General features: G+C 42.8%; 2 protein-coding genes across 4 annotated transcripts in view; one reads left to right on the top strand and one right to left on the bottom strand.

Annotated features, from left to right (window-relative positions):
- Positions 1-22,688, bottom strand: part of spinb (spindlin b) — a 37,641-nt gene extending 14,953 nt beyond the window's left edge. The window contains exons 1-4 of the mRNA XM_056275537.1: positions 22,580-22,688; positions 7,134-7,182; positions 6,810-6,904; positions 758-913 (exon numbers count right to left, since the gene is read on the bottom strand). Of these exons, the coding sequence (XP_056131512.1) occupies positions 758-913; positions 6,810-6,904; positions 7,134-7,182; positions 22,580-22,631 (352 nt within the window). The 5' untranslated portion in view covers positions 22,632-22,688. The remainder of the gene's footprint in view (positions 1-757; positions 914-6,809; positions 6,905-7,133; positions 7,183-22,579) is intronic.
- A 4,340-nt stretch (positions 22,689-27,028) lies between these two features.
- Positions 27,029-27,684, top strand: part of mfsd14bb (major facilitator superfamily domain containing 14Bb) — a 148,669-nt gene continuing 148,013 nt past the window's right edge. For all 3 annotated transcript variants that reach the window (XM_056274036.1, XM_056274196.1, XM_056274114.1), the window contains exon 1: positions 27,029-27,371. In XM_056274036.1, the coding sequence (XP_056130011.1) occupies positions 27,330-27,371 (42 nt within the window). In that variant the 5' untranslated portion in view covers positions 27,029-27,329. The remainder of the gene's footprint in view (positions 27,372-27,684) is intronic.

Below are 27,684 nucleotides of genomic sequence, written 5' to 3' on the forward strand. Positions count from 1 at the left end.
GGTGTGATTACTGATGATTTGGGTCCTGTAACATACTTGGTGAATGTGAATGGTACATGTGTAAAAAGACATGTAAATCAGATTCTAGATGCAAAGAGAAAGAGCGTGGCTCCAGAACAGACTGTAACGAACACTGAAGGGGCCTGGGATTACCATACTGATCCAGGAGATGATGTGAGGGACATTGACACTATTGTCTGTGAGCAGACACCAGAGGACCCTCAGAGCTCAGAGGAGGCTGACAGAGCTCTGGAAAACCCTTCAAGTTCAAGATGCACGGAGCAACCAAAGAGAAATGTGCACCCTCCTCAACAGTTGGACTTAATAGTGGACCGACAGAAAGAGATTATGGATCGAGGTCTCATATCATGGACATGCAAATACTATTTGCACACTTAGAGTGAAAACCTTGTGTGTGTCAGAACTCATGTGAGTTCATTTGGATGTTTTGTTGTTTTTGAGAAACGTTCAATTGAAGGGAACATAAAAATGGTTTTAACTTTCAATCTACAGGGGAGGAGCGGTGGTGTATAAAGAAATGTAAGTTAATTGTTATCTCCTGACGGGGTGCTAAGGCGTTTTAGGGGGCAGTGTTTCATAAAAGGAGCTGCTCAAGTGTACGTGTATGTTTGACCTGGCTTATAATAAAGTAGCCATCGTAGTTTGGTCACTTCGTCTTTGTCATGTTTCACCCGGGATATAATTTCCCATAATATTCTGTGATATACAACAGTGAGGTTTCAGTAGGTATCCTTACCCACTCTGTCAGGCAGGACCTCGAGCCCAACCACCCTTTCGTCGCTGTAGAGCTCCAGGCCATAGATGCAGTCAAAGCCGTCGTATTTAATCAAGTAAAGGGAGGGGTTTACAGGCACCTGATCTAGGACCGTCCCCTTCCACTGGGAGGACTTACCTAGGGGGCAGCAGTGAGCCAAGATGTATGGTTAGAAGCACACAAAGGCTCCAAAAAGATAATCAAGCTTTTCAAACATCCAGCCCTTAAAGTTAAGACTTACAAAGTCATGACAGAATATGAAGATTTTGTTTGATTTACAATAACGCATAAATGCACCTTGTAAATCAAAATCTATGCATGTTCTGGTCAGCATAACTCTGTTTATCACAATCTGCTGGGAACAGGAGTCGTCTGGGAAAGAGAGACGTTAGTGTTTTTAAACAGCCCCAGTGTTCTTTATACAACCTCATTTACTGCTGAAATGTTTGATAAGCTTATCCTACAGGGTAAAATCAAGACCTTTAAAGGGATAGTAAATGTAAGATAAATATATGCATGGGTTGGTAGCTTGTAATGTTGAGAGCGTCTAATAAAAGTGTGAGTCCTGTTTGCCCATTAGTGATACAGTAGTGTTTCGTCATATCTATTGTAATGCCACTAGGGGGCGCCAGGCAGTCTGCTGGAGGAGCGATGCGTGCCGTCACAGACTCTGCTGAGAAACGCCACCAGTGTCATTCTTCAATACAGAAGAGACAAAACATGTAAAGCCCAAATCAAATTCCACAGACCAGATGGTGGAAAGTGACTGGGAAGGCAGCCAGTATGAATCAGACCAGCAGTGTCCTTTAACAAACACTTGATGTAATGAGCTGCCACCCCAGTGCTCCCAGTCTTACTGGCCGTGTGCTGAGCCGACGTGACGTCAGAGCGTTTACACAAAACATCCGAGGGATTTCTCTGACACCTTCACACAATTTACATGGAATCCTCCATGACGAGGACATTCTGATTAAAACTGACTTTCAGAGATGGATATCTTAGCTGTATGAGTGCTTAATTTTCAATCATTTGCAAGAATCGGTTTAGATCATGAATATCTACTTAACTGTATTTTTACCAGGAGTTTTTTTCTTTAAAAGTTTGCTTAAATCTACTTCAGTGTATAACAAAGTTTTCAATGCCCATGTCTGAAAAGTGTTACAGAGTAATTTATAATTGAAAAGGTTAGTAATTCCAGTCATATGATAGTATCAGTTTTATCCGAGTGCCAGATAACATTAAGTAGGGCATCCATTTTAACCAAACTGTGAATATAAAGACAAATGTTTAACAGAAAATACAAGTGCTGCGAAGGGTTGCCATATCTGTTTAACCCTACTTGCTTTCCCTAACATCTCATATCGGATTTAAAAAAAAGAAAGCAAGCCACTTTATTTTGTCATTGTACAAAGAAATTACAATGAAATTTGTCTTCTGCATTTAACCCATCTTATTGTATAGGAGCAGTGGGCAGCTGCAGCGCCCCGGGACCAACTCCAGCTCTTCATTGCCTTTTCTCCATATATAAAGTACTAGAGAACTCTGTGAGCCAGGTTTAAAAAAAAGGAGGATATCTCTTTGTTCCAGACCTTAAGAATGATTTTCGTTGCAATGCTCATTCCATACTGGATCGACCAAGTTTTCCAATGACTTTGTAGCTGTTGTGAGCAGCCTAGAATGGCCGTTTTCGGATTAGGAGGGAGATCATGTCCATTAACATCTGAGCGGCAATAAATAAAAAAAAAACTTCTGACCAAAACTTGCAGTCTGGTGCAGAGCCAAAACATATGAGCCAGCTTTCCATCAGATTGTTTGCATTTAATTCAAAGTGGTGATGAGGACGGATAGTATGAATGTAATTGAACACGTGAATAATGGAGTCTATATATGACCTTGTACTGAATTAACTGATGTCTCGAGTTAATTGAGCAAGACTGTATGCTGTGAAGGCATTTAGCCCATGCGCCTTCTGAAATTTTTACTCTTATTTCACTCCCAGGACATCTTCAGGTGCTGTGTGGATGGAGCAGTCAGACTTGCATATACATTTACAAACAGAGACCAGCTTTTTGGTATCAGGTTTGGTTGTCAGTAGGGACTGAGATTCATCAGGAGAATTTTAAGATTAAAATTTTTGAAATAGTTCCTCTGACATAGTTCCTGATTTGTAGGTACCTGAAAAAATACGATGAATGCGATTTAAATTTTGCTTTAAGCTGAGCAAATCAAGGGAATACATTATCAATGTACAGGTCATTAATAGTAACAAGACCTTTCCTTTTCCAGGTTAAAACACAGCATCTAGTTGTGAGGGAAGAAAAGTATGATTATAACAAATGAGGACTAAAATGGAAGTGTCTGGTAACTGGAACATTTTTTTTTTATTTGATATGCTACCTTTAATGAGATTTTGACAATAAAACCAATCCCTTTAGATCCAGGAGGTTTTTTTTGCTCCATGGAGTAACGCTGGAAGAGAAGTGCCACTAATGTCCTGCTCTATAGCCCACCATGATGGGGTTGTGTCTTTAAGCTCTTCAGGGTATGCGTCCTGCCAGGAAAAGGGCTCAGGCATTGGCTGTTGGAACACAGGTTGAGCCAGCCCTCCTAAGTCTTTAGGTTTGCAAAGATGTTTTTTACCAACAGGATGTGTTTTGTACCCCCAATAATTGAATCCAGTGGTTTAAAAAAGGATTTAGGCAGAAAAATGGGCACGTTTTGAAATAAATACAAAAACTTAGACAAAGTCACCATTTTTATGGCATTAATTTGGCCAATCATTGACAGGGAGAGTGTTCGCCAATATTCAATATCACTCCTAAGTTTATCAATCATAACTCCATAGATCAATTTATAAAGGTCTGATTGTTTGGTACTTTACGTGACCAGTAACTCTAACTGGAAAATTGCTGAGAAACTCAGGATCTAGAGCCTCAGAGGCATAAATTCACACTTCAGCCAATTTATGGTATAACCTGATAACGTTCCAAACTTTTTAATGAGGTCCAGTAGTGGTGGAACACATACCTCAGACTGTGAGAGAAACAAAATTATGTCATCTGCATACAGGGCTAAGTGATGATCAATTTTCCAAGATATATATAGGGATAATTTTTGGATTATTTCTGATGTTGATAGCTAGGGGTTCTATGCATATGGCAAACAGCAGAGGGCAACCTTAACTGAAAACCACGATGTAGGCTAAAAGGGAGATCTCTCAGAGTTGGTAAGGACTGATGCAATTGGATAGGCATAGAACATCTCTACCCATGAGCTAAAAAATCTTGCCCAGGCCAAATTCTTCTATGGTTAACAGCATGTACTGCCACTCCACTTGATCAAACACCTTGTGTGGATCAAGTGCAAGGACTGCAGGTTTTGACTCCTTCTGCTTACTGTAAACTATGTTCAGTAGTCTACAAACAACAAAAAGGAAAATCTTCTGGGAATAAAACCCACACGATCTTGGTGTATTATGGTTGATATATACTTATTCAATCTATTGGCCAAGATTTTAGTGAACACCAACCAAGAAGGGCTATGGGTCGACATGACAGGTCAGTTTCGTCTTTATCTTTTTTTCAAAATTAAGGAAATATTTGCGGTGTACAATGACTGGTAATTTTTTTTTTAACTGACTCTAAACATTCTCAACAACAGAGAGGCCATATCAACTGCATGTCTTGTAAAACTCTATACCAAGGTCATCAGAGCCAGCTGCCTTACCATTTGGGTATTCTTTTATAACTGTGAGGACCTCCTGTAGTGATATTTCTGTGTTAAGCTCATTTTGTGCTTTCAAGTCTACTTTAGGAAGTGTCAGAGTGCAAAAATAGAAGGATACTTGCTTCTTTTGTAAGAATTTGGGAGGTGAATAATTCCTCATAACATTTCCTGAAGCAGTCATTTATTTTAACAGGGTCTGTAACTATAGAGCTTAGAGGAGGTTTAATCTTATGAATAGCCCTACTGGCTTGTGCATCTCTCAGCTGTCGTGAGCTCACACGACAGCTATCCCAATTCAAACTGTTTGTGCCTCACTTTCAGAAGTGCCAACGTGCTTAAAGTGGCGGGTAACTGAGCTCAAATCTGTGTTTTGGGATACCCATACCCCAGGAAAACAAATCAGTAACCACCCAGCCAATTCTGTATGATTAAAAATGTTGCGAAGTATATAAAACAAAGCTTCAAAAACATGTAAAAATCTGGAGCGTCCACTGGTTTCAGACTCTGGGGGCGTGGCACCGAAAGGAAGACGGCGACATCATCAAGGAAGCCGGCCAAAAAAAATCAAGAAAGGAAAACGGGAAAAATACCCAAAAACGGTCTAACTCCGCAAATCAGTTCTATACATGATTCAACACATTTTAACATGTAAACAGCAATACATCTCCCACATTTATAAAGTATTTTGAAGCAAAGCAAATCTGTCAATTTGGTTACCCTGCTCTTTAAAAAGAATGCTGTTATATTCATGTTTTAGTTTTGATACCCTTAAGTGCAGATGAAGATAGTGCCCCCTATACTGCTTTTCAAGCAAAGCAAGCTGCTGATCTAGTATTTCTGATAACCTATTTCTCCTTTGCCTTTTTTGTGTAGCTTCATATGATATTAAAAATACTCTCATTACTCCTTTAAAGGCTACTGACAAAGTTGAATCCGGAACATACTGTCATTAAAAGCCACATACTCCGTAATTAAGATGAGCATTTTTCAGAGAATATTTCATCATTAAGCAAGTTTGGATTAAACTGCCAATTGCCATGTGTCTTCTTGAACATCAATATAGTAACAGGACTCTGATCTGAGATTAAGATATTATGATATTTTGATGAAGAGATAACTGATGTTATTGGGGCGGCACGGTGGCCCAGTGGTTAGCACTGTTGCCTCACAGCAAGAATGTCCTGGGTTCGAACCCCAGGCCGTCCCAGGTCCTTTCAGTGTGGAGTTTGCATGTTCTCCCCGTGCTTGCGTTGGTTTCCTCTGGGTGTTACGGTTTCCTCCCACCATCAAAAAGACATGCATGTTAGGGTTAATAGGGTTAATGTGCCCCTGACCAAGGCAATGGAAAAAAATAACCGGAGTTGGTCCCCGGGCGCTGCAGCTGCCCACTAGTCCTATACAATTGGATGGGTTAAATGCAGAAGACAAATCCATTGTAACAACACAATTCGTAAGAATACAATGACAAAATATAGTGGCTTTCTTCTTCTTTTCTTTTTATATATCAACAAGGTTCAGCGATTTTCATCAAATTATTCAGCACAACGGAGTCAAAAGGATTGACCGGGCGTGAGGAAGACCTACCCATAAATGTATCTAAAATGCAGTAGAAATTGCCATGTGCAATCAAGTTGGTTGCTGATAAATTAGGAATAAGATTGCAAACACCCCGAAAGAAACCTGGGTTATCAAAATTTGGTGCATACATACAAGGTGACATGACGAGTCAAAATAGTTCCAGTCACAATTATAAAGCGACCGTTTGGATCAGTTATGGTGGAAATGTTGAAAAGGAATATTCTTTTTAATTAAAAAAAGCTGAAAAAACTGAAGCTGAAAAAGTTGACTGACAGGTTTGTCCTATCCAACTGCATCTCAATTTCAGGGCATCTGTGTGTTTAATATGTGTCTCTTGCAGGAACATAATCAGCATGTAGGTGTTGCAGATGAGAAAATAATTTGGCTATTTTGGCTGGGTTGTTGGAATGTAAGAGGTTTACTCTTACATTCCAAGAAGTTAGATTGATAACTTTATTCCCATTAAAACCCATTGTTGACCACTCATGACACCTCTACACCACAGGAATGCAGGATACCATTATAGTAAACAAAGTATTATGAGCACAAGAGGCATCAAGTTGTACCAATATATTTTATAATTATCATATATTTTGTGATACTGAGTTAAAACTTGGTATTTTGGCAGCAGTAATTCATAAAATATTAGTAATTAGAGTATGGATAAATACTGACATACATACGAATTTACAAGTGAGCAGATGGTTGATAGATAACAGGTTGTACTTACTGCCTTCCTTCCAGATGTGCTGAATCCTGCAGCCAACGATATTCCTTCTAGGCTGAGCCAAAGTCTTACTGGGACCCACTGTGGTCCTCTGTTTCCTGTAGAGGGTGAAGAAGAAAGGGATGGATGGATGGAGAGCAAGAGAGAGAGAGAGAGAGAGAGAGAGAGAGAGAGAGAGAGAGAGAGAGAGAGAGAGAGAGAGAGAGAGAGAGAGAGAGAGAGAGAGAGACTCTTCAGCAAGAGAACATTCTGTGCCAGTCTTGGCACATTTATTAACCAGAATGCACCACGGTCAGTTAATATCAGATCCAAGGAGATTAAACTTACTTGTGTGAATTCTTTTTCTTCATCATGTTTGCAGATACGCCTGAATGCCCTGAAACCAAACAGATATTGGAGTTCAGCAACTTATTCATCACTATTTGCTTGCTTTGAATGCTGGCTACACCCAGATGACCAGATCCTCTATCCTGAATTAAAACTGCAGTAGGCAACATGAACATTGCAATGCAAAATCTTCTGCTTATCTCTCTGCTGTTTCGTATCACTCTGCATCGTCCTTCACACCCTTACACTACTACAGCTCTCGCCATCTCAAAAATACCTCTTCGATGTTGACCCATGCCTGATCTCTCTTTTTATTTAGCACTTTCATTGTCTCTCCTTCTCTTCTCCTCCATGGTCTTAGTTCTTTTGGCTTGCTTTGTACTGTACGCCGTTGTAGGTAAAGGAGTTATTGGAGATTTAGCTCAAGTTGTCATAGCTCTTGACACAACTGAAATTGTAAAATTGTAAATTTCTGTGTGTGTGTCGCTGTGTTGAACCAAGACAGAACCTGGGTGAACATTGTTTGTACAGAGTCACTGTGATTCGCTTGTTACGTGCTAGCTAACCCTGATTGGTTGTTTGATTCAGACCAGGTCTAGTTTTTAAAGTCAATTTTATTTGTATAGCCCAATATCACAAATTAGCCTCATCCTGTCCTTAGACCTTCACATTGGATAAGGAAAAACTCCCTAAAATAACAGGGAGAAAAAAAAAATCGGAAGAAACCTCAGGGAGAGCAATAGAGGAGGGATCTCTCTCCCAAGACAGACAACGTGCAATGGATGTTGTGTGTACACAATTTACACAATACAACATTGAAAGAGGATAACAGAATTATAATGGAATTATAAAATATATGAAAAATATGATGAGGAGGACGCCAAGCAGTGTCCAGACCCCACCGGGACAGCCCAGGACCCGAGCCACCCGGTCAGCATCACCAGGCTATAACATTGAAACAGGATCACAAAATTATATGGATTTATAAGATATATAAAAAGAAAATATGATGAGAGGGATGCCAAGCAGTGTCCAGGTGGTGACAAACATCACCATGGAGACCCAGGGGGAGGAAAGACTGCACGTGCATACAAGTGAGACTCGCATTATACCATTCACACACACAGAAGAAAAGAAAGGAGAAGACATCATTCAGAAAGACAGAGAAAAGACATGTGAGAGAAGAGAACAGTTTGCAATAGTCAATAATCTACATGCTATAATCTCGTCGACAGAACAGTGCCTGGTACATCCATTGAGACAGAAACTGACCCGCCATGTAGTACAGGATATGAAGCACCCTAAAGGTGACTAATTGTAGGCTAAGGCAAAAAGATGAGTTTTAAGTTTGGATTTAAAGGACTGACGGCAGTAGGCAGGTTATTCCACAAGAGTGGGGCCTGATAGGAAAAGGCCCTGCCACCAGCGGACTTCTTTTTAACTTAGGGTACACAGAGGAGCCCTGTATTTTGAGAGTGAAGTGCTCAAGACGGAATGTACGGTTTAATGAGATCAGACAGGTAAGATGGGGCAAGCCCATTTAGGATTTTATAAGTCAGCAGAAGCACCTTGTTTTCTGATCTAACATGGATAGGAAGCCAATGATGAGAGGCAAGAATTGGTATAATATGGTAAAACTTTCTAGTTTTAGTTAGGATTCTAGCTGCAGCATTCTGAACCATCTGAAGACTTTTAGTACTAGAATGTGGCAGACCTGAAAACAGAACATTACAATAATCCAAGTCTGGACGAAACAAATGCATGTATTAAGAGTCTCTGTGTCAGCCATGGACAGGAAAGACTGAATTTTAGCTATGTTACGTAAGTGAAAAAGGCATTCTTGGGGATTTCTTTAATGTGCTCATCAAAGGAAAGGCTGGGATAAAACGTAACGCCAAGATTTTTGGCTGCCATACTTTGAGAAATCACAGAGTTGTCGATTGTTATTGTTACTTTATCAAATCGGTGTCTGTTTATCAGGGCCAATGACCAGCATCTCAGTTTTCGCCGAATTTAAAAGGAGAAAATTTAGTCACATCCAATTTTCACAGCAGTCAATCAGGCCTCTAAATTAATCATTTGAGTATGATCATCAACCCTCATATGCACATACAGATGAGTATCATCAGCATAGCAATGGAAATTTATTCCATGACCATGTAGAATTTGGCCAAGAGGTGAAATATAAAGAGAGAAAAGTAGAGGGTCAAGAACTGAGCCCTGAGGTATGCCATATTATTATAGCAGACACAATGTGTTCTTCCAGAGAAGTAGGACTTAGGCCAAGAGACCTAAGCCAGAGATGCCAAAATTACAATTTAATCTGTCTAAAAGTATACAAAGATCAATGGTGTCAAAGGCTGCACTGAGGTCCAGCAGTAGAAGCACAGAAGTGGAATCAGAGTCCATAGCTAGTACAAGATCATTCACCACTCTGGTCAGAGTAGTTTCAGTGGAGTGACAGGCACTGAAAGCCAATTGAAAAGGTTCATATAGATAGTTTTTTTTCTATATGGGTCGAAGTTGTTGATACACAACTCTCTCTCTCTAGTACTTTAGAAAAGAATGGAAGATTAGAGACTGGTCGATAATTATTAAGAGACCCTGGATTGAAGTGCATTGTTTTTCTTAAAGAGTTTTTTTTTTTGGCATCTTCTGCCTTTATTGGATAGTGATAGTCGAGAGACAGCAAAGAGAGGGGAGAGAGAGGGGATGTCATGCAAGAAAAAGGGCCCGGGCCAGATTCAAACCCAGGCTGCTGTGGAAAGGACTCAGCCTTATGTGGTACACGCTCTACCAAGTGACCCACTGGGGTGCCTCGAGATGTGTTTTTTTTGTTTTGTTTTTTAAGTAGAGGTTTAACCACAGCCATCTTAAAACTGCTGGGTACAGTGCCAGTAGTAAGTGATAAATTAACAATGCATTGTAGGTCCCAGGAAAGGCCAGAGGTCTTTCAAAAGTTTTGCTGGTAAAGGGTCAAGTAGGCAAGTAGATGGATTAGAAGCTGGCATGAGCTTAGTCAAAGTATCAAGAGAGATAGTCTCAAAAGCTGTAATAACCGGGACTATCAGTGACTCACGGTATTAGGGGTGGGAATCTCTAGGCACCTCATGATTCGATTCTGATTCAGAAGGCTACGGCGCGATTATAAAACAATTAATGATGCATCTTGATGTAGCAACATTTTTGATTTCTATACATGATTTATTTTTTTCTCACTGTGTGACTACTTGCTACTTTTAAAACATAGCATATTTGTAAAGCTCCATAATTAAAATAAACAGATGATTTTTTTCCCATTATCTTTTATTAATACAGCAACAAACAGAAAAGGTGTGTCAACTGAAAGGTCACATTTTCCAACATTGCCAAGAACAGACAAGAAAAGAAACAAAAATGTGCCTGTAGCAGCACCCTTGTTGTAAATTAACACAGGCTTCAGCAAGACTTCAGCAATCAGTTGATAACATAAAAAGCTGCCCTCATTCACAAATAAATAATAGACTTCAACCAAAATCCTCCTGTTATGGGCAATGAGCACAGAATCCCTCAACATGAAATTTTTTTTTTTGCTGTACATTAAAATCGAAAACAGTTTTCATACCAAAACAACATAGAATTCTGTACCATCTCTCATACAAAACTAACGCTTTCTGTGGAATATGTGATAAAACAATAGATAATGGAGAAAATACAAATAATAGGCCACAATGAAATCATGGAAATGCATGGAAGTGCAACATAGCAAATGTGCTTAGCTGGTGAATGCTGAAATGTGTAAATTTTTGTGTAAGAACGGGAGTTGGTCTACATGCTCAGGTGTAAGTGTGCTCTGCTGTGCAGTAACTATACTTAGTACAAAAAGTAAGGAAATTTGTGTTTGTCAGATTATTTCTTTGTTGTAACAATGCTTCTTGGCAATAAATCTTATACTGTTGGAAAGCCTGTTAATTTCCCCTTTAAATGGTGCCACATTTGTAAGGAACGTGCATTTGTGGGATGAGCAGCAGAGCTGAGTATGTGGGCTGCGTCCATGAAAAATTTGCCAAATCTTCTCTGCCAATGCCAAACAACTTATTTTGCTGTTGCTATTGACTCTTGTTTTGAGCTTCTGGTACCCCAGGTGCTGACAATCAGGTGCCTGATATAAGATTTATTGCCAAGAAGCATTGTTACAACAAAGAAATAATCTCCCAAACACAAATTTCCTTACTTTTTGTGCTAAGTTTAGATCACCTGCACGTGAGACACGAGCTGCCAGTCATCGGTAATAAAGTGTTACGGTGATATAAGATTCTGTAGCAATGGATGTCCACACATTGCATGTTGTCCTACCTGCTTATTCTATCCTATCCTAACCTATCCTACCTGCTTTCCTTAATGATTCCATGACGTTGGTCTTGGTTTTGTTGTAGAGTGTGGGCATCGCTTGTCAGTGAAAAAAGGTTCAGATGGGATGTTGTATCTCAGCTCCAAAGTGTGCAGCATAGCGTGAAAGCCCTGGTTCTCAATGACTGAGTACGGGCGTAAATCGCTGGCAAAAAAAATTGCAATCGACTTTGAGATTCACTTCACCCTATCGGAGTTCGGTGGAAGCTTTGATATCACTTGTTCACTTGTTCTCTGGTTGGCAGCAACTACAACCAGCTGGCTTTCCTCCAACTCTGAGTGGAAATTCCCATGTTTGTTGTGTTCCCAAAATATTTTATTTCAGTGAGACACAACTTGCATACAGTGTGGCTCTTGTCCAGATTCCTTTTCCCTTCGACTTCATAGAAGCCCAAATGCTTCCATACGCTGGCTTTTAATCCAGAGGGTGCCGGTCAGATTGTATCCAACTTCGGTTGGTCACGCTCAGCCATCCTCACCAAAACTGAAGAAGTAGCCCAGCTTAGAACGTAAACACAATGTACATGTTTTACATCCGTTATGTTTCAATATCCAGTAGGTTCAGTGGCAGCTGTAAGTACAGCCTAGTCAAGAATTGAGCTTTAAATTTCCGATTATTGAGTTTTCTGCATTGAGACAATCTTTTATGAGAGAATCTCGATGCATCTAAGAATCAATTTCCCCCACCTACATTGTATAGATATGAATTTGGCAAGACGGGATCTGCAGGAGTAGCTGGAGTTGAAGAACTAATTTTGTTTATGATCTCATCAACCATATTGCAGAGAAAGTCTAGACACTCATGGGCCGTGAATGGTGAGCAGCTAATAGACAGTTGCTTTTTAGTAAGTTTAGCTACAGTCTCATATTGATTAAGCGAGAGAGATACGCTGCTTTTGCAGCAGATAAAGCATGCGTGTATTTCAGTAAACACTCATGCCAAGATGGGCCAAAAACTTCCAGTTTTGATTTTCGCCATTTACGTTCCAGTCTCCTACAGGCCCTCTTAAGAGCACATGTCTCATCATTAAACCTGGGTGAAAGGCTCTTTAGTCACTTAGCTCTGGTAGTAAGAGGTGCAACTGAATCTAGGAGACTAGAGAGGGCCACAGTTAAGTAACTAGTGAAATTTTCAACAGAGTCAGTCACTACAGTGAAAGGAGCCAAGACGTCAGGCTGGCCAAATGCAGTTACAGAGGAGGGACCAATGTGACGACTGGCAATTACATTTGTGTCGACATTAACTGGACAGGCCAATAACGCTTCAAATTTGATGAGAAAATTATCTGACACAGCAGACATTCAGATTAGAAACAGCTATCCCTTTAGATAAAACCAAATCAAGGGTGTTACACTGCAATGAATCGACTCTTGAACAAACTGAGCGAACCCAAAAGTATCAACTAGTGCCAGAAAGGTTTTACATAAAGGATCCGCAGCCTTATTCAGATGAATATTGAAACCACCAAGAATTAGAATCTCATCAGAATGAGTAACAAGACCTGAGTTAAATTTTCCAAATTCTTCAAGAAATGGTGAGTAAGAGCCAGGAGTTCGATACAGTATCACAACCTGGACTGAGCAGAATCTGTTCATGGGTGAGGGAGCTGGATCCAGAAGAAGAGCCTCAAAAGATTGGAATTTAGATTCAAGTCCAGAAGTCAGATTGAAAATAGACATACACTCACTGGCCACTTTATTAGGTACACCTTGCTAGTACCGGGTTGGACCCCCTTTTGCCTTCAGAACTGCCATAATCCTTCGTGGCATAGATTCAACAAGGTACTGGAAACATTCCTCAGAGAGTTTGGTCCATATTGACATGATAGCATCACGCAGTTGCTGCAGATTTGTCGGCTGCACACCCATGATGCGAATCTCCCGGTCCACCACATCCCAAAGGTGCTCTATTGGATTGAGATCTGGTGACTGTGGAGGCCATTTGAGTACAGTGAACTCATTGTCATGTTCAAGAAACCAGTCTGAGATGATTCGAGCTTTATGACATGGCGCGTTATCCTGCTGGAAGTAGCCATCAGAAGATGGGAACACTGTGGTCATAAAGGGATGGACATGGTCAGCAACAATACTCAGGTAGGCTGTGGCGTTGACACGATGCTCAATTGGTACTAAGGGGCCCAAAGTGTGCCAAGAAAATATCCCCCACACCATTACACCACCACCAGCAGCCTGAACCGTTGATACAAGGCAGGATGGATCCATGCTTTCATGTTGTTGATGCCAAATTCTGACCCTACCATCCGAATGTCGCAGCAGAAATCGAGACTCATCAGACCAGGCAACGTTTTTCCAATCTTCTATTGTCCAATTTTGGTGAGCCTGTGCGAATTGTAGCCTCAATTTCCTGTTCTTAGCTGACAGGAGTGGCACCCGGTGTGGTCTTCTGCTGCTGTAGCCCATCTGCCTCAAGGTTCGACGTGTTGTGCGTTCAGAGATGCTCTTCTGCATACCTGCGAACCAGTCTGGCCATTCTCCTCTGACCTGTGGCATCAACAAGGCATTTTCGCCCACAGAACTGCCACTCACTGGATATTTTCTCTTTTTCGGACCATTCTCTGTAAGCCCTAGAGATGGTTGTGCGTGAAAATCCCAGTAGATCAGCAGTTTCTGAAATACTCAGACCAGCCTGTCTGGCACCAACAACCATGCCACGTTCAAAGTCACTTAAATCACCTTTCTTCCCCATTCTGATGCTCGGTTTGAACTGCAGCAGATCGTCTTGACCATGTCTACATGCCTAAATGCATTGAGTTGCTGCCATGTGATTGGCTGATTAGAAATTTGCGTTAACGAGCAGTTGGACGGGTGTGCCTAATAAAGTGGCCGGTGAGTGTATATTAAGGCAACACCCAAACCTTGTTCATTTGCCTGAGCTACATGGGCATAAGTATAGTCAGGTGGGAAGCTTCATTTAAGGGAAGGAAAACATTTGTTTTCAGCCATGTTTCACATAACGGACATATCGAAACTATGTTTAAGAATCAGATCATTTCAAGATTCAAGATCCTTTATCGTTACGTCTCCAAGTACGAAAGAGTAAAATTCTTGTGTTTCGGCTCCTCAACACTGCAGCAACAAGAGCAATAAAATAACAACAAAACAAAACAAAAAAGGAATAATAAAAATAAATGTGTTGTGTATGTAAGGTGCTGTTTGTATGTAGGCTCTGCCTTAATAAATGTGCATGTGTGTGTAGTTGTTTGCTTAGTTGTGTGTTTGTGTATGCCAAGCTACATGTTTGTGTGTGTGTGTGTGTGTGTGTGTGTGTGTAAAGTGATGATCCATTTAAGACCAAAGGTCAGTACCAGTCAGTCCAGCAACAGGCTTAGTGTCTTTAAAGTTCTTTGTTCAAAAGCCTAGTTGCTTGGTGGAAAAAGCTGTCTGGAGCCTACTGGTCCGGGCTTTGAGGCTGCGGTACTGCTTGCAAGATGGTAGCAGCTGGAACAGTAACTAGTTGGGGTGGCTGGGGTCATTGATAATCCTGCGGGCTTTGCTGACATAACGTCCATTATATATGTCCTGGATGGAGGGAAACTCACATCCACTGATATCCTGGGCTGTCTGCACAACCCTCTGCAGCATTTTGCGGTTGTGGGCAGTACAGTTACCATGCCAGGTGGTGATGCATCCAGTCGGGATGTTCTTGGTTGTACCTCTGTAGAAGGCCTGTAGAATCTTGGGCCCCTTACCGAATTTCTTCAGTCGCCTGAGGTGAAAGAGGCGTTGCTGTGCCTTTTTCACCACATGGCTGGTGTGTTCACCCCAGGTGAGGTCCTCGGTAGTGTGGTCACCGAGGAACTTGAAGCTCTTGACTCTCTCTACAGCAATCTCGTTGATGGTGATGGGATCCAGCCTCCCCCCTCTCTTCATGTAGTTGACATCAGCTACTTGGTTTTGTCAACGTTGAGAGAGAGGTTATTCTCCTGGCACCACTTTGTTAGATTGCTGACCTCTCTCCTGTATGCCGTCTCGTCATCGTTGGTGATCAGGCCAATCACTGTCGTGTCGTCAGCAAACTTTGTCACCAAGTTGGAGCTATGTGTGGCCACGCAGTTATGGGTGTACAGGGAGTAGAGGAGGGGACTCAGGACGCAGCCCTGGGGGGTTCCTGTGTTGAGGGTCAGAGGGGTAGAGGTGTTGGAGCCCATCCTCACCACCTGGCGTCGGCTTGACAGTAAGTTTAGGATCCAACTGCACAGGCTGGAGTTGAGTCCCAAGTCCCTGAGCTTGGTGTAGAGTCCAGAGAGGGGACTATGGTGTTGAACGGTGAGCTGTAGTCTACAAACAGCATTCTCACATAGGAGTTACGTTTCCCCAGGTGAGTCAGAGCAGTATGGAGTGTAGTGGCTATTGCGCCGGTGGATCTATTTTGTCGGTAGGCAAATTGGTGGGGGTCAAGGGTGGGAGGTAACATGTTACAGATTAGTACCTTAACAAGCTTCTCAAACCATCTATTCACTATGGGAGTCAGAGCAACATGACGCCAATCATTCAAGCACGTTACCATGGTCTTCTTCGGCACCGGCACAATGACTGATGATTTAAAGCAGGAGGGGACTACACACAGGGAAAGGGAAAGGTTGAAAATATCCGTGAAGACACCAGCCAGCTGCACTGCACACGCTCTGATCACCCAGCCTGGAATGCTGTCTGGGCTGGCCACTTTGCAGGTGTTCACGCACATGAATGATCTGCGTACGTCGGACTCGGCAATGGCCAGTGCGCTGTTCAAATCGGCAGTGGTGTGGCCTTCTTCCTGGAGGTTGGTGTCAAAAACCTCAAACCGTGCGTAAAAACTATTAAGGTCATCCGGCAGGGAGGCAGTGACGTTGGCTGCGCTGCTGGGTCTCCCTTTGAAGTCCAATTTGTGTGTAATCCCTGCCATGTGCTACGTGGATTGTTAGCTCTTAGTTGTTCCTCAATCTTCTTGCAGTATTCTCATTTGGCTGCTTCGATAGCTTTCCGGAGCTCATAGAAGGCTTTCTTCTTCTCCGCTTCGTCTCCCGTGGCGAAAGCAGTGTCTCGTACTGCAAGAGCAGACTGAATGGAACTGTTTATCCATGGTTTCTGGTTTGGATACACACGGGCTGTTTTAATGGGAACCTTTTCCTCGATGCTCTTCCAGATGAATCCAACAACTGCTTCCGTGTACTCGTCAATGTTGCCATCCAACGAATCACGGAAAATGTCCCAGTCCACCCGATCAAAACAGTCCTGTAATATGGCATCCGATTGGTCAGACCAGCAATGTATCGTTCTCACGGCGGGTGCTGCTTCCTTCAACTTCTGCCTATAGGCGGGCAGCAGCAGGATGGAGGAGTGATCCGATTTACCGAACGGTGGGTGGAGGAGGGGTTTGTAGGTATTGCGAAAAGGGGAATAGCAGTGATCGAGTAAGCTATCCCTCCCCCGAGTGTTAACATTGATATGCTATAAGTATTTTGGTAATACTTTCCGCAGAGACGCTTTGTTGAAATCACCAACCATGATGAAAGCAGCCTCTGGGTGCATATTTTCCGCACTGCTGATTGTCCTGTACAGTTTCCTGACTGCCAGGCCTGAGTTGGCATCAGGCGGGATGTACACAGCTAACACAACAACAGCTCTCTGGGCAACCCAAATGGCCGATACAGGAGCGAGAGATATTCCAGGTCCAGGGAACAGTAAGACTTGAGAGAATATACGTTCCTGGGGTCACACCAAGTAGAGTTCTGTCAACCTGTCCGCTCAAAACACAGAAAATCCCATTGGAACAATTGCGTGGTCTGGGATTTCCTCCAACAACCAAGTCTCTGTGAGGCAGATGATGTTACAATCCCTTGTTTCTCGCTGCAAGGAAATCCTTGCTCTTAACTCGTCCAGCATGTTGGCCAGCAAAATACCAGGGAGTAGGGGCCAGTTTGCTCACTGCCTCAGTTTCACCAGCACTCCGGCTCAATGCCCCGGTCTCCGGCGATGCTTCCTTCGTCTCCGTGGTAGTGCCATTGTTGTGCATGATTCCCCTGCGGTTCTTGGGAGCAGGGGGTCCCAGTGGAAAAACTCTGGATTTTTTTGAGTGATCATTGTGTCTCATATGTTCAGTAATGTGCCTCTGTCATATTTTCGAGGTGAAAAAAATACAGACCAACAGCAAAATAAGTAAAACACTGCGAAGTCGTCGGGGAACATGAAATGAGATGACCTTATACGGCGCCATCTTATATTGAGAGTTCCCTTATCAAGAGGACAAACCCGAAACATGCTGCGCCAGAAGTTGGTCCACCCCAAGCATCGGGTCCCCTGGCACAAACAGAGCAATATAGTGTACGCTGTTAAGTGGCAGGAGGACTGTATTAGTAAGGCTTTGGTAGACAGTGATCTGATATTTATGAAACCAAATTTAAGCATCTTCTTGAAGTGATCAGTAGTAGGCAGAAATTTAGAGTTACCAATAGGTGAAATATTAATTGGAATTAGACACCTTGTATTATCAGTTGACAATTTTGATGACCTATGCTTTGGACAATATGTTGTTACACTTGAGTTTTTTTTGGCTTTTCCCCCTTTTTCTCCCTAATTGGACTCGGCCAATTACCCCACTCTTCCAAACCGTCCCAGTCGCTGCTTCAACCCTTGTGCTGAGCCGGGGAGGGCTGCAGACTACCACATGCCTCCACAGATACATGGGGAGTCGCCAGCTGCTTCTTCTCACCTGACAGTGAGGAGTTTCGCCAGGGGAACGTAGCACACAGGAGGATCACGCTACTCCCCCTAGTTCCCCCTCCCCCCGAATAGGTGCCCTGACCAAACAGAGGAGGCACTAGTGCAGCAACCAGGACACATACCCACATCTGGCTTCCCATCCGCAGACACGGCCAACTGTGTCTGTAGGGACGCCCGACTAAGCTGGGGGTAACACAGGGATTCAAATAGGCGATCCCCATGTTGGTAGGCAACGGACTAGTCTACTACGCTATCTGGATGCCCTTTTTGGTCACACTTCTGACAACATTAGATGTTTGGTTCTGTAGATTATTAGGTGCTTTGTTGCACATTTCCCCACCACCAGTGGTAGGAATGATTATTTGATTATTGTGATTGACACATTTAGGAGAGGAGAGCTTGGGAGCAATACAGCAGGGTACGGAGACGGTCTCAAGGTTATAGACCAAGCTGTCAGTCTGATAATCTATACTATGAGAAATTCCCTGACTTAACATATCAACTAGCTGACTCCACATCCGCACTAGATTTAAACCTAGCAGGCTCCCTAATCACCTGCAACCTGCTGAATGAGAAGTCCCTATTGTCAAAATGTAGACAGCTATCTATATTGGCAAACAAAACAGTGGCGCCGTCCCCAGTAGGGTGAATGCTGTCCGCTTTCAGCAGGTAACAGCGGCCCCAGAAAGAAAGCCAGTTATCAAAAAAAGCCAAATCCCTGCTCATTACAGTAACGAGGTGAGCCTACTGTACATCTCAATACCCCTCACAGGTAAGGGACCAGAGACAATTAATTGATGCCAACACATCTTTCTGACAAAATGAAGCATCCTGACTTTGTGATCTCTGATTGCTTCATACTAACATTATTGATGACGACATTAATAGCAATGTTGCTGAAAGTTCACTGTTTCTTCCTCCATGATGCTAGCACTCTAAGATTATTCTCAACGTCGGAGACTCTGGCCCCGGGTAAACACTGAACCAAGGCTGGCAAAGCTAATTTGATATTGCGGGTAATGGAGTCTCCTCACTAGCTTAGATTGCTTTACTCTGTCAACAGGAGTGGGAGGGGCAAGCTGGCTGTTGGAATACCAATGGGGCTGGTGAGGGGCGAACATTGGTTGGCAGTTGGGAGAGGTGACTGCAGACCAGGCCACACGACTGGTGGCTTGCTCTTGCGATCCTTCCCACGCTGGTAAACAGAGACAAATTCTGCCGCATCTGCCGACGAGGCTGAGCTAGTGCTAACAATAGCAGGTCTGCTATCAGGCCCAGGGCTAAGGCCATCTGGGGTGCTCATAATATCTAACGTAATCCTAGCCGAAAAAAGCTGCTCTAACTCACAGACACGTCTCTCTAGTAGAGACAACCTATCTGTAACTGCGGAACAGTCATCACAAACCATCGTTTTAATGAGGCTGCTTTGACTGCAAATGCAATAGAGCTAACTGCTAAGCTAGGCTAAGCTCGAAGCTAGTAACAAACTAGGAACGAGAGGCTGCCTACTAAACACAAGTCAATTGAGAACGAAAACTAGAGAATCTAGCGATAAGTGAACTAAGCACAGAAAATAGCTAATTCAGTAGAACAAATGAAGAGGTTAGGGCAGAAAAGAGAGAAGAGATAGTAAGAGAATAAACAGCAGTTATCAATCTCAAGAAACCAACGCTCATGAAGGCAGAAGCCGGAAACTGCTAACAGTGACGAGCTTGACGAGCAGTTTAAGAGTTTAAAAAAACTAAATACAAAGGGTCAGGCACTCACAAACACATTTTTTTTAAAAGATTAATTCAGATTCAATTAAATATTGTTAGTGACATGCAGTTGTCCAAATTAGTTATCTATCCATCCATTATCCAAACCGCTTATCCAACTCAGGGTCACGGGATGCTGGAGCCTATCCTTGCAGCAGTCATTGGGTGGCAGGCAGGGAGACACCCTGAACAGGCTGCCAGTCCATCACAGAATCGATGCATTCACACCTAGGGACAATTTACTATGGCCGATTCACCTGATATACTACATGTCTTTGGACTGTGGGAGAAGACCGGAGCCAAATTAGTTATTTCAACCAAAATTATAATGATAATAAAAATATTGCCTACTGCAGCTAATTACCTCTCTCTAACTCAAAGAAAGTTGAACCAGTTCTGGATAGGTTTATTGAGATATGTTTCATCACTCATCTAAGCGACCTCTTCAGTCTAAACTGAATGCAGGTATCCCCACCCTTATAAATAATACAGTTTCATAACGACTGAAACCAATGATCAGTTTCATATGCAAATAATAGGCGTGACCATTAACTAGAGTTACAATGGGCATGTTTACTATTCACAGAGGATTTGGGAATGTTTGCAATCACAGCATTGTAAGATGGTGACAGATGTACTCTTAGCCACACCCAGTTCAGAGATGGTGGTTCCCTCTTCACATAGATGGCCTCTCCACCGGTGGCCTGTACCACTGAGCTGACAACGTCCCCACCGACACAGCGGCCGGGTAAGTGGAGAAATCCCACATTAAACAGGCCTTGTTTAAGTGTAATTATCCTAACTGGGCATTTGTCAAAGCCAGGAAGACGCCCAAACAGTGCACCAGCCAATTGAAGAGAGGGGAAGGACAACAGCTGCCTAAGCATAAACCAGTGGTGATTCCGTATGTGGCGGGAGTGTCGGAAAAGTTGAGATGCATATTTTCAAAATACCGAGTCGCAGTTGCTTTCAAACCCCAAAACACGCCGCGCCAGAAATTGGTCCACTCCAAGGGTTGGATCCTCTGACACAAACAGAGCAATATAGTGTACGCTGTTGAGTGCCAGGAGGATTACTGTGACTTGTACATTGGGGAAACTAAATAGACACTGGCCAAGAGGATGGCACAACACAGGAGAGCTGACGCATCAGGCCAGGACACTGCAGTCTACACCATCTACAGGCCAGTGGCCACTCTTTCAAGGATGAGGATGTGCACATCCTTGATAGGGAGAAATGCTGGTTTGAACGGGAAGTCAAAGAGGCCATCTATGTGAAGAGGGAATGACCATCCCTGAAGGGGGGGGGGCTAAGAGTACATCTGTCACCATCTTATAATAATGTGATTACAACTATTCCCAATTCCTCTGTGAATAGTACACATGGCCATTGTAACTAATTAATGGTCATGCCCATCTCTGTATATGAAACTGCTCGTTGGTTTCAGTCGTTATGCAACTGTATTGTTTATAAGGGTGGGGACACTGGCAGTCAGTTGAGACTGAAGAGGTCACTTAGATGATGATGAAATGTTTCTCTCTAAAAACGCTGTGTCCAGGTGAACTGATTCAATTTTCTGGGATTCCTTACCTGGGTTATTGAGCATGCATAAAGACACTCTTTCCAACTCCAATGAAATCGTAATGGGAATATTTCAATCACCACAAACGTATTATCATAACTACTGACAATAAAATCAAATAAAATCGAATATTTAATGCCCAAACAAGTCAACATGTGGGAAAGTGCTTCTACATAAATTAGCTAAGGGCAGTAATAAATGTATAAACGGGTGGAGAGCTAAACTGAACTTTTGATGTTTAGTGAAATGTGGTTATGCAAAGCAAACTATACAACTATACAGAATGTGTTTGCGCACTAACAGCAAACTCCCATATAATATTTGTTAATACTTCGTAACATTATCAAGTCAGGATGTTTGTGGGTCATAATATAAATATTTGATACTAGCTCATATTGAAAGCTGAACAGACTCAACATTCCTCTCAGATTGTAGAAACATTCCTGGTGTCTGGACTGGTTTTAAGTCCAGCGTATTTTTCAGACAGGGCCACCATTAGCCTATGGGTAAGAGTTAGCCAACAGCTAACGTAGCTATTTTTCACACATCACCATTCAGCTTGAGGCTAAACTTCTGCATTCGCAGTCAGATGATCAGCGAGTTAACTGGGTGATTGGTGGTTTATTGAAAGGCATTGTTACATGAAGTTGTTTTCCACCTAAAAGATGTTTTTTCTCAATAACTGATTAATTTTTGTTTATATCTCACATTTGTGGCCAATGCATTTTTGATTGAGGAAGCAGTGGAGCATTACATTATCACAATAATATATTCCATGTGATATATCTATTTAAAAAAAAATCATCCAAGACAACAGTACACAACACACTCGTGGGATACACCAAGTCTGAAAGAATTCAATTGTCTCCATCGTATACTGCATTCCTTAGATTTTCCATAGCAGATGAACAGCTTGTTTAGGAACAGAAAATACTAGTTATGTTATCTGCAACTAACGGTGACAAATGCAGACGTGTTGTGAGAGTGTGTCTGACCTCCATCCGCTCTGGGGCGCGGGGCAGCTGGGCTTTTGAATGGGGTCTTCATTCATCCACCTGGGAGAGGGCAGCCCCTCCGCCGGTTCGGACTAAACACTGGGTCTCTGGCTCTCAGCTGACGGACCAGGAGGGGAATGGAGGGAGGATGTTCTCCGGGAACTAGACTTGGCCTGGGTAGGCTGTAAACAGCGAGGTACAAGCTGCCACCTGGGGGACTGATTCAACCTTCACAGCCGGTGGAATAGGTTGGTGTCTGGGAGGGTCTGTTCTTCCTTGAGCGAGAGACCAAACATTACATTTAACCTCTGCATCAAGAGATGTGCTGAAGTTGTGAACATGTGTGTTAAATATGTGGGCTATTTCAGCATTCCTTAAGTGTCAAATATCATAATATGACTAGCAAACATTATAACATGACTAGCAAACATTATAACATGACTAGCAAACATTATAACATGACTAGTAAATATCATAATATGACTAGCAAACATTGTAACATGACTAGTAAAATATCATATGACTTTAAACATAATGAGTAAATATTATAATTTGACTAGTAGCTATCATAATATCACTAGTAAATTATGACCAGTAAATATCATGATGTGACTAGTAACCATCATAAAACAACTAGTAAATATGACTAGTAAATATAAATAGGTTATTCAGTATCACTCAGTCTCAAACAAAATTGAGTCAGATCCGTCTATTTACAAAATACAGACACTGGACTGGCTGACTGCTTGTTGTTTGTCTCAGTAAACTATGAAGCCATCACAGTACACTGATTTCTAATGATGGACTTATCCACTACTTTTCTGTCCAAATTAGTTTGTCTTGTCTGTTTTGGTTTGTTGTTGTTCATGTCTTTGAATACTAGAGGTTGATATTCTAGTAAAATTACATAGAGAACATTTAAAAGTGACTTGGATCCTGAATAATGGACGCTGTCCTTCCTGCTGCCACCCTCTACAGGGAGGTCAAAGGGGTCCATAACCTGCTGCAACAGCACCCATCAGCTTGGCCCCTACACCAACCAGTTTGTATTCAGTCTCTGTGCTCCCTCCCTTATTTCACGTGTTGATAAATGCTTGTCCTTTCCCTTTTGAATTAAAATATTTTTGTGCAAAGTAGAATTCACTGGATTGTCTGTTTGAAATGTGTTGCATAAATAAAATTTGATTGATTGATTTTTAAGCTTTTGACTTCAGATTGAACAATAGTCTCCCCTCCTTTGCCTGCCAACCTGCCACTTGTTTAACTCTTACAAGCAGCTAGCCTGTTTAGCCAGCGGCGCTACACAGAGTCTTGTGGGGAGCCCTGCTGCTCACAGCTCTTCTGCTGTTGCCATGAGAAACCTGAACACCGGTTTGAAGCTGTCAGTCGAAAACGCTACAGCTCAATATTTCCATGGAGAATACCAAGGACATAAAGAGGAGCCAGGCCTCTGAACAACGTGTAATCCAAGTCTGTTTTGTTCAGCGGAAGGATAATCCCAAACCACCAGAATTCAAACAGGATATATCGTATAACTTTTGATCATCAGCACTACAGACCATTCAATATTTTTATTGAAGTGTTTTTCACAAATCTTTCAGCATATTCTTAGCATCAGCACTTCAGAGGGAGGGTTCATACACAAAACCAAAATCCACCCAGCTACGGGGTGAAATTCCTTCGCCCAAGGGTCCTGGGTTTAGTCCCTGGTCAAAGCCATTAACCCTGCTGAGGTGTCGTTGAATTAACACCTGGTTGCGCTAAAAGGAGCTGTGCAGAAGCCGTTCCTGAACTCTGACCTCGCTGCTGAGAAAGTGAGTCATTACAACCGCAATAAAGAGTGATCAAGAAATGTCACATTATATGCTCAGAATGATTTCTCCACAACTAGTCAGTGGTGGGAGGTAACCACCAACATGTCCACTACCAACAAAGAAAATCATCCTAAGAGCTGGTTCAGGTGATCAGATTTCAGTCTGTTCTTAATGTGTCTTGGGCACATCCACACCGTTACTTTTAATTGAAAAATTCATATCCAGATACAAACCTTATCCGGATACCGAAGATGCATGAAATGAAACTCAGTACATTTATCTATCCTCGTGGAACCAAAAACTGAACCATACCCCAACCATATTCCCTAACCTCAACCATAAACTGAACCAAAACAAGCACAAAACTGTCCAGACCCACGGCACACCTCTACTGCACATCTAGGTGGAGCGCGTCCTGCTAAACATCCCTCTCAGGTCGTTCATGAGTGAGTTAGTGACCACAATTTGCGATGCATAGCCCACAGTGGCAGTTGTGCATGTGCCGTGGGAACCCCCCCCAAACAATCCAAATTTAAGGCTAAACTTAACCCGTAACCTTAAACCTGTCTGAATCTAATGCCAAACTGTAATACGAGACCTACTCCTAACCATAACCTTAATTGTAACTGTAGCCATAACCTTAACCCCTAGCGCTGAAATAACCCTTTTTTGTCCCCATGAGGCCGCTTGTTTCGTATTTTACTATCCTTATGGAGAGATGTGGTCCTCGTGAGAATAGCTAAATGGAAAAAAAGAACACACGCACGCACGCACGCACGCACGCACGCACACACACACACACACACACACACACACACACACACACACACACACACACACACACACACACACACACACACGTTTAGGTCATTTTTGGGGACATTACATAGACTTACATTCATTCCTAGTTCTTAACCCAAACCTTAACCATCAGAACTACATGCCTAACCTTAACCTTTACCCTAACCTAAACTACTGACCCAAAAATAAGCTTTTTCCCAATTGAGGACATGGTTTTTGTCCCCAGTTCGTAAGTAGTTCTGGTTTTTCCATCAAAATGTCCCCATTTTCTATCAAAATGAAGACATTTAGTCCCCATTTTCATAGAAAAACCTGGTACACCACTCACTCACTCACACACACACACACACAACTGGATAGGTCCATACATAAAGAAAAATTGTGCAGCTACATGGATGAGCAAATTTGCCAGCAATTATGACTGATGGTGTAATTCAATCAGGTACTTTAGTTCCCTGCGGTTGTATGATCCGTGAACATTCCTACATCTTTGCCTTCTCACCCCACCTGACAGCCATTCCACTCCCTCCAAAAGTTGTCCACATCTTCTCCTTCTAGCAGTCAAGATGATGACTGCTCCACTACCTCTTCTGTCAGTACACCGATCACAGTCACAATGCACAGCAACGCATTTCACATGAGAGTGAACTCATGGACCTCTGTTCCCATCAAGGAGAAGGGGCAGACCAATTTCCAGACTAACCCGTTTCAAAAGCCCAATTTTTGAGTCTGTGACCTCATCAGCGATGGTCACTATTAACGCCAATCCCCTTTAAACAATGCAACGTGACGAACTGCAGTCATGGAAAAAATAAAACATCAATCTCACTATCAAAACGTAGTCCAGCAAACCGTAACCCAACACTGACCTCAGAATAGAAAGTCCCCACTGTTTACAACCTATAGATGAGGGGGAGGAACTATTTGTTTACTGTCGCATACGCACATGGGCATCCCCCTCTGCATGCCAATCTGATTGATAATATTGAAATAAGCCCCTTTTGCTCGGGGTTGTAACCCCAATGTCAGCCATATTGCGCCAGTATTTACAAAACCCGCAGCGGTGCGAAAAGGCGCAAGCGAACAAAGGGAGAGACGCCGTGAGTCTGCTTCACATGAACGAAAAAAAGCAGGCGGTAAAAACTGCTTGTATGCGACAACTGGACTGCGGACGAAAAACGCATGATATATTAAGTGGATGGTGCTAAAGGCCTCGGCAATCTTACCAACAGAGAGATTAGTTTCGCCGCATATCCGATCAGCGTTGCTCTAAATTGATCCTCCGTTTGCATGCAACCCAAATTCTTCCACCACCGAGTCCCGCCTTTCTCCTGTTACCAAATAGTGATCAAGAGGATCTGGGCGGGGAGGTGCGCTACTGTGTGTTCCTGCCAAATTGTGCGCCTTTCTCTGGCCTGTTTTCCACACACTTGGAAGCGGTGAGCGCAAACGGAAACAAACGCGAACAAACATGAGACTCGATTTAAGAGTGTACGAATTCATATATCAAATGGATTAACGGCTAAAACGTTGGTAAATTAGCGAAAACATCCACTGCATTGTAGTGGAAACCGCGACACAGTAGGCGGCGCGCTCCTTTCAGGATGTAACCAACAACGAGGGCGGTGACTGCAGGTTTTCTTCACTGATTCAAAGTCAGATGTGTTATTTATTTGACGTCATCATCTCAGTGTCATGATAGGCGAGCGTTAATGTAAGAACTGATCAGAAAACAGATGCTAAACGTCCTCGGTTACGTGATAAGGGGGCGGGCACCCGCACGCCGTGAAGAAGAAACGAAGTTTGTTCGTTTAAATGACAAGAGTGACCGGCAGGAGCGGTGTTTAGTGCTTTGGGATGACGCTTGGCTTGCGAAGGGCAAAAACACCGAACATACGGAAGACCCCGTGTTCCAAAACCCACACATCCGACGTTGCGTTACAACTGAGAGCGGAGGAATTTTGGAGAAACTGAGAGGCGAGACGAGGCAGCAGGTCGGCGTCGGTCCGTGAAAGTCAACAAAATTAACATAGAAACGGAGGTCAGCTCACCCGCCGGACACCCTGGAAGAAACGGAGCGACCCCGGACGGATGTACAAGATGGACTTGTTGTGAACGCCGGGAAGAGATGTGAAATGAAGCAGGAGGCCGGGGACATGATGTTGGCCCGGGGCTCTGTAAGTAACGTTCCACCTGCCAGGAAGAGTCAGTGCCTTTTGACCGAAATGAACCAGAACAATACACCAAATTACACTAATATTAGTTGACAACTGGCGTATTCTAATGATTAGCCAGTGATAAGTTAAAAACCATGTCGTGGACGACTCGTTAGCGTTGTTAGCCAACAAGTTTCATCTAGCTAGTGATAAGCAAGTTTGCTAGTTAACGCCAGTTGATTGGCTACCTCAAACAAATTGAGTTCCTCTTCTTTCGGCTCGTTCCCAGTTTCACAGGACAAACAAATCCTTAAATAATAAATAAAAAAGTAAT

Source organism: Lampris incognitus, chromosome 1 (assembly GCF_029633865.1).
Source record: "Lampris incognitus isolate fLamInc1 chromosome 1, fLamInc1.hap2, whole genome shotgun sequence".
NCBI classification, from domain to species: Eukaryota; Metazoa; Chordata; class Actinopteri; order Lampriformes; family Lampridae; genus Lampris; species Lampris incognitus.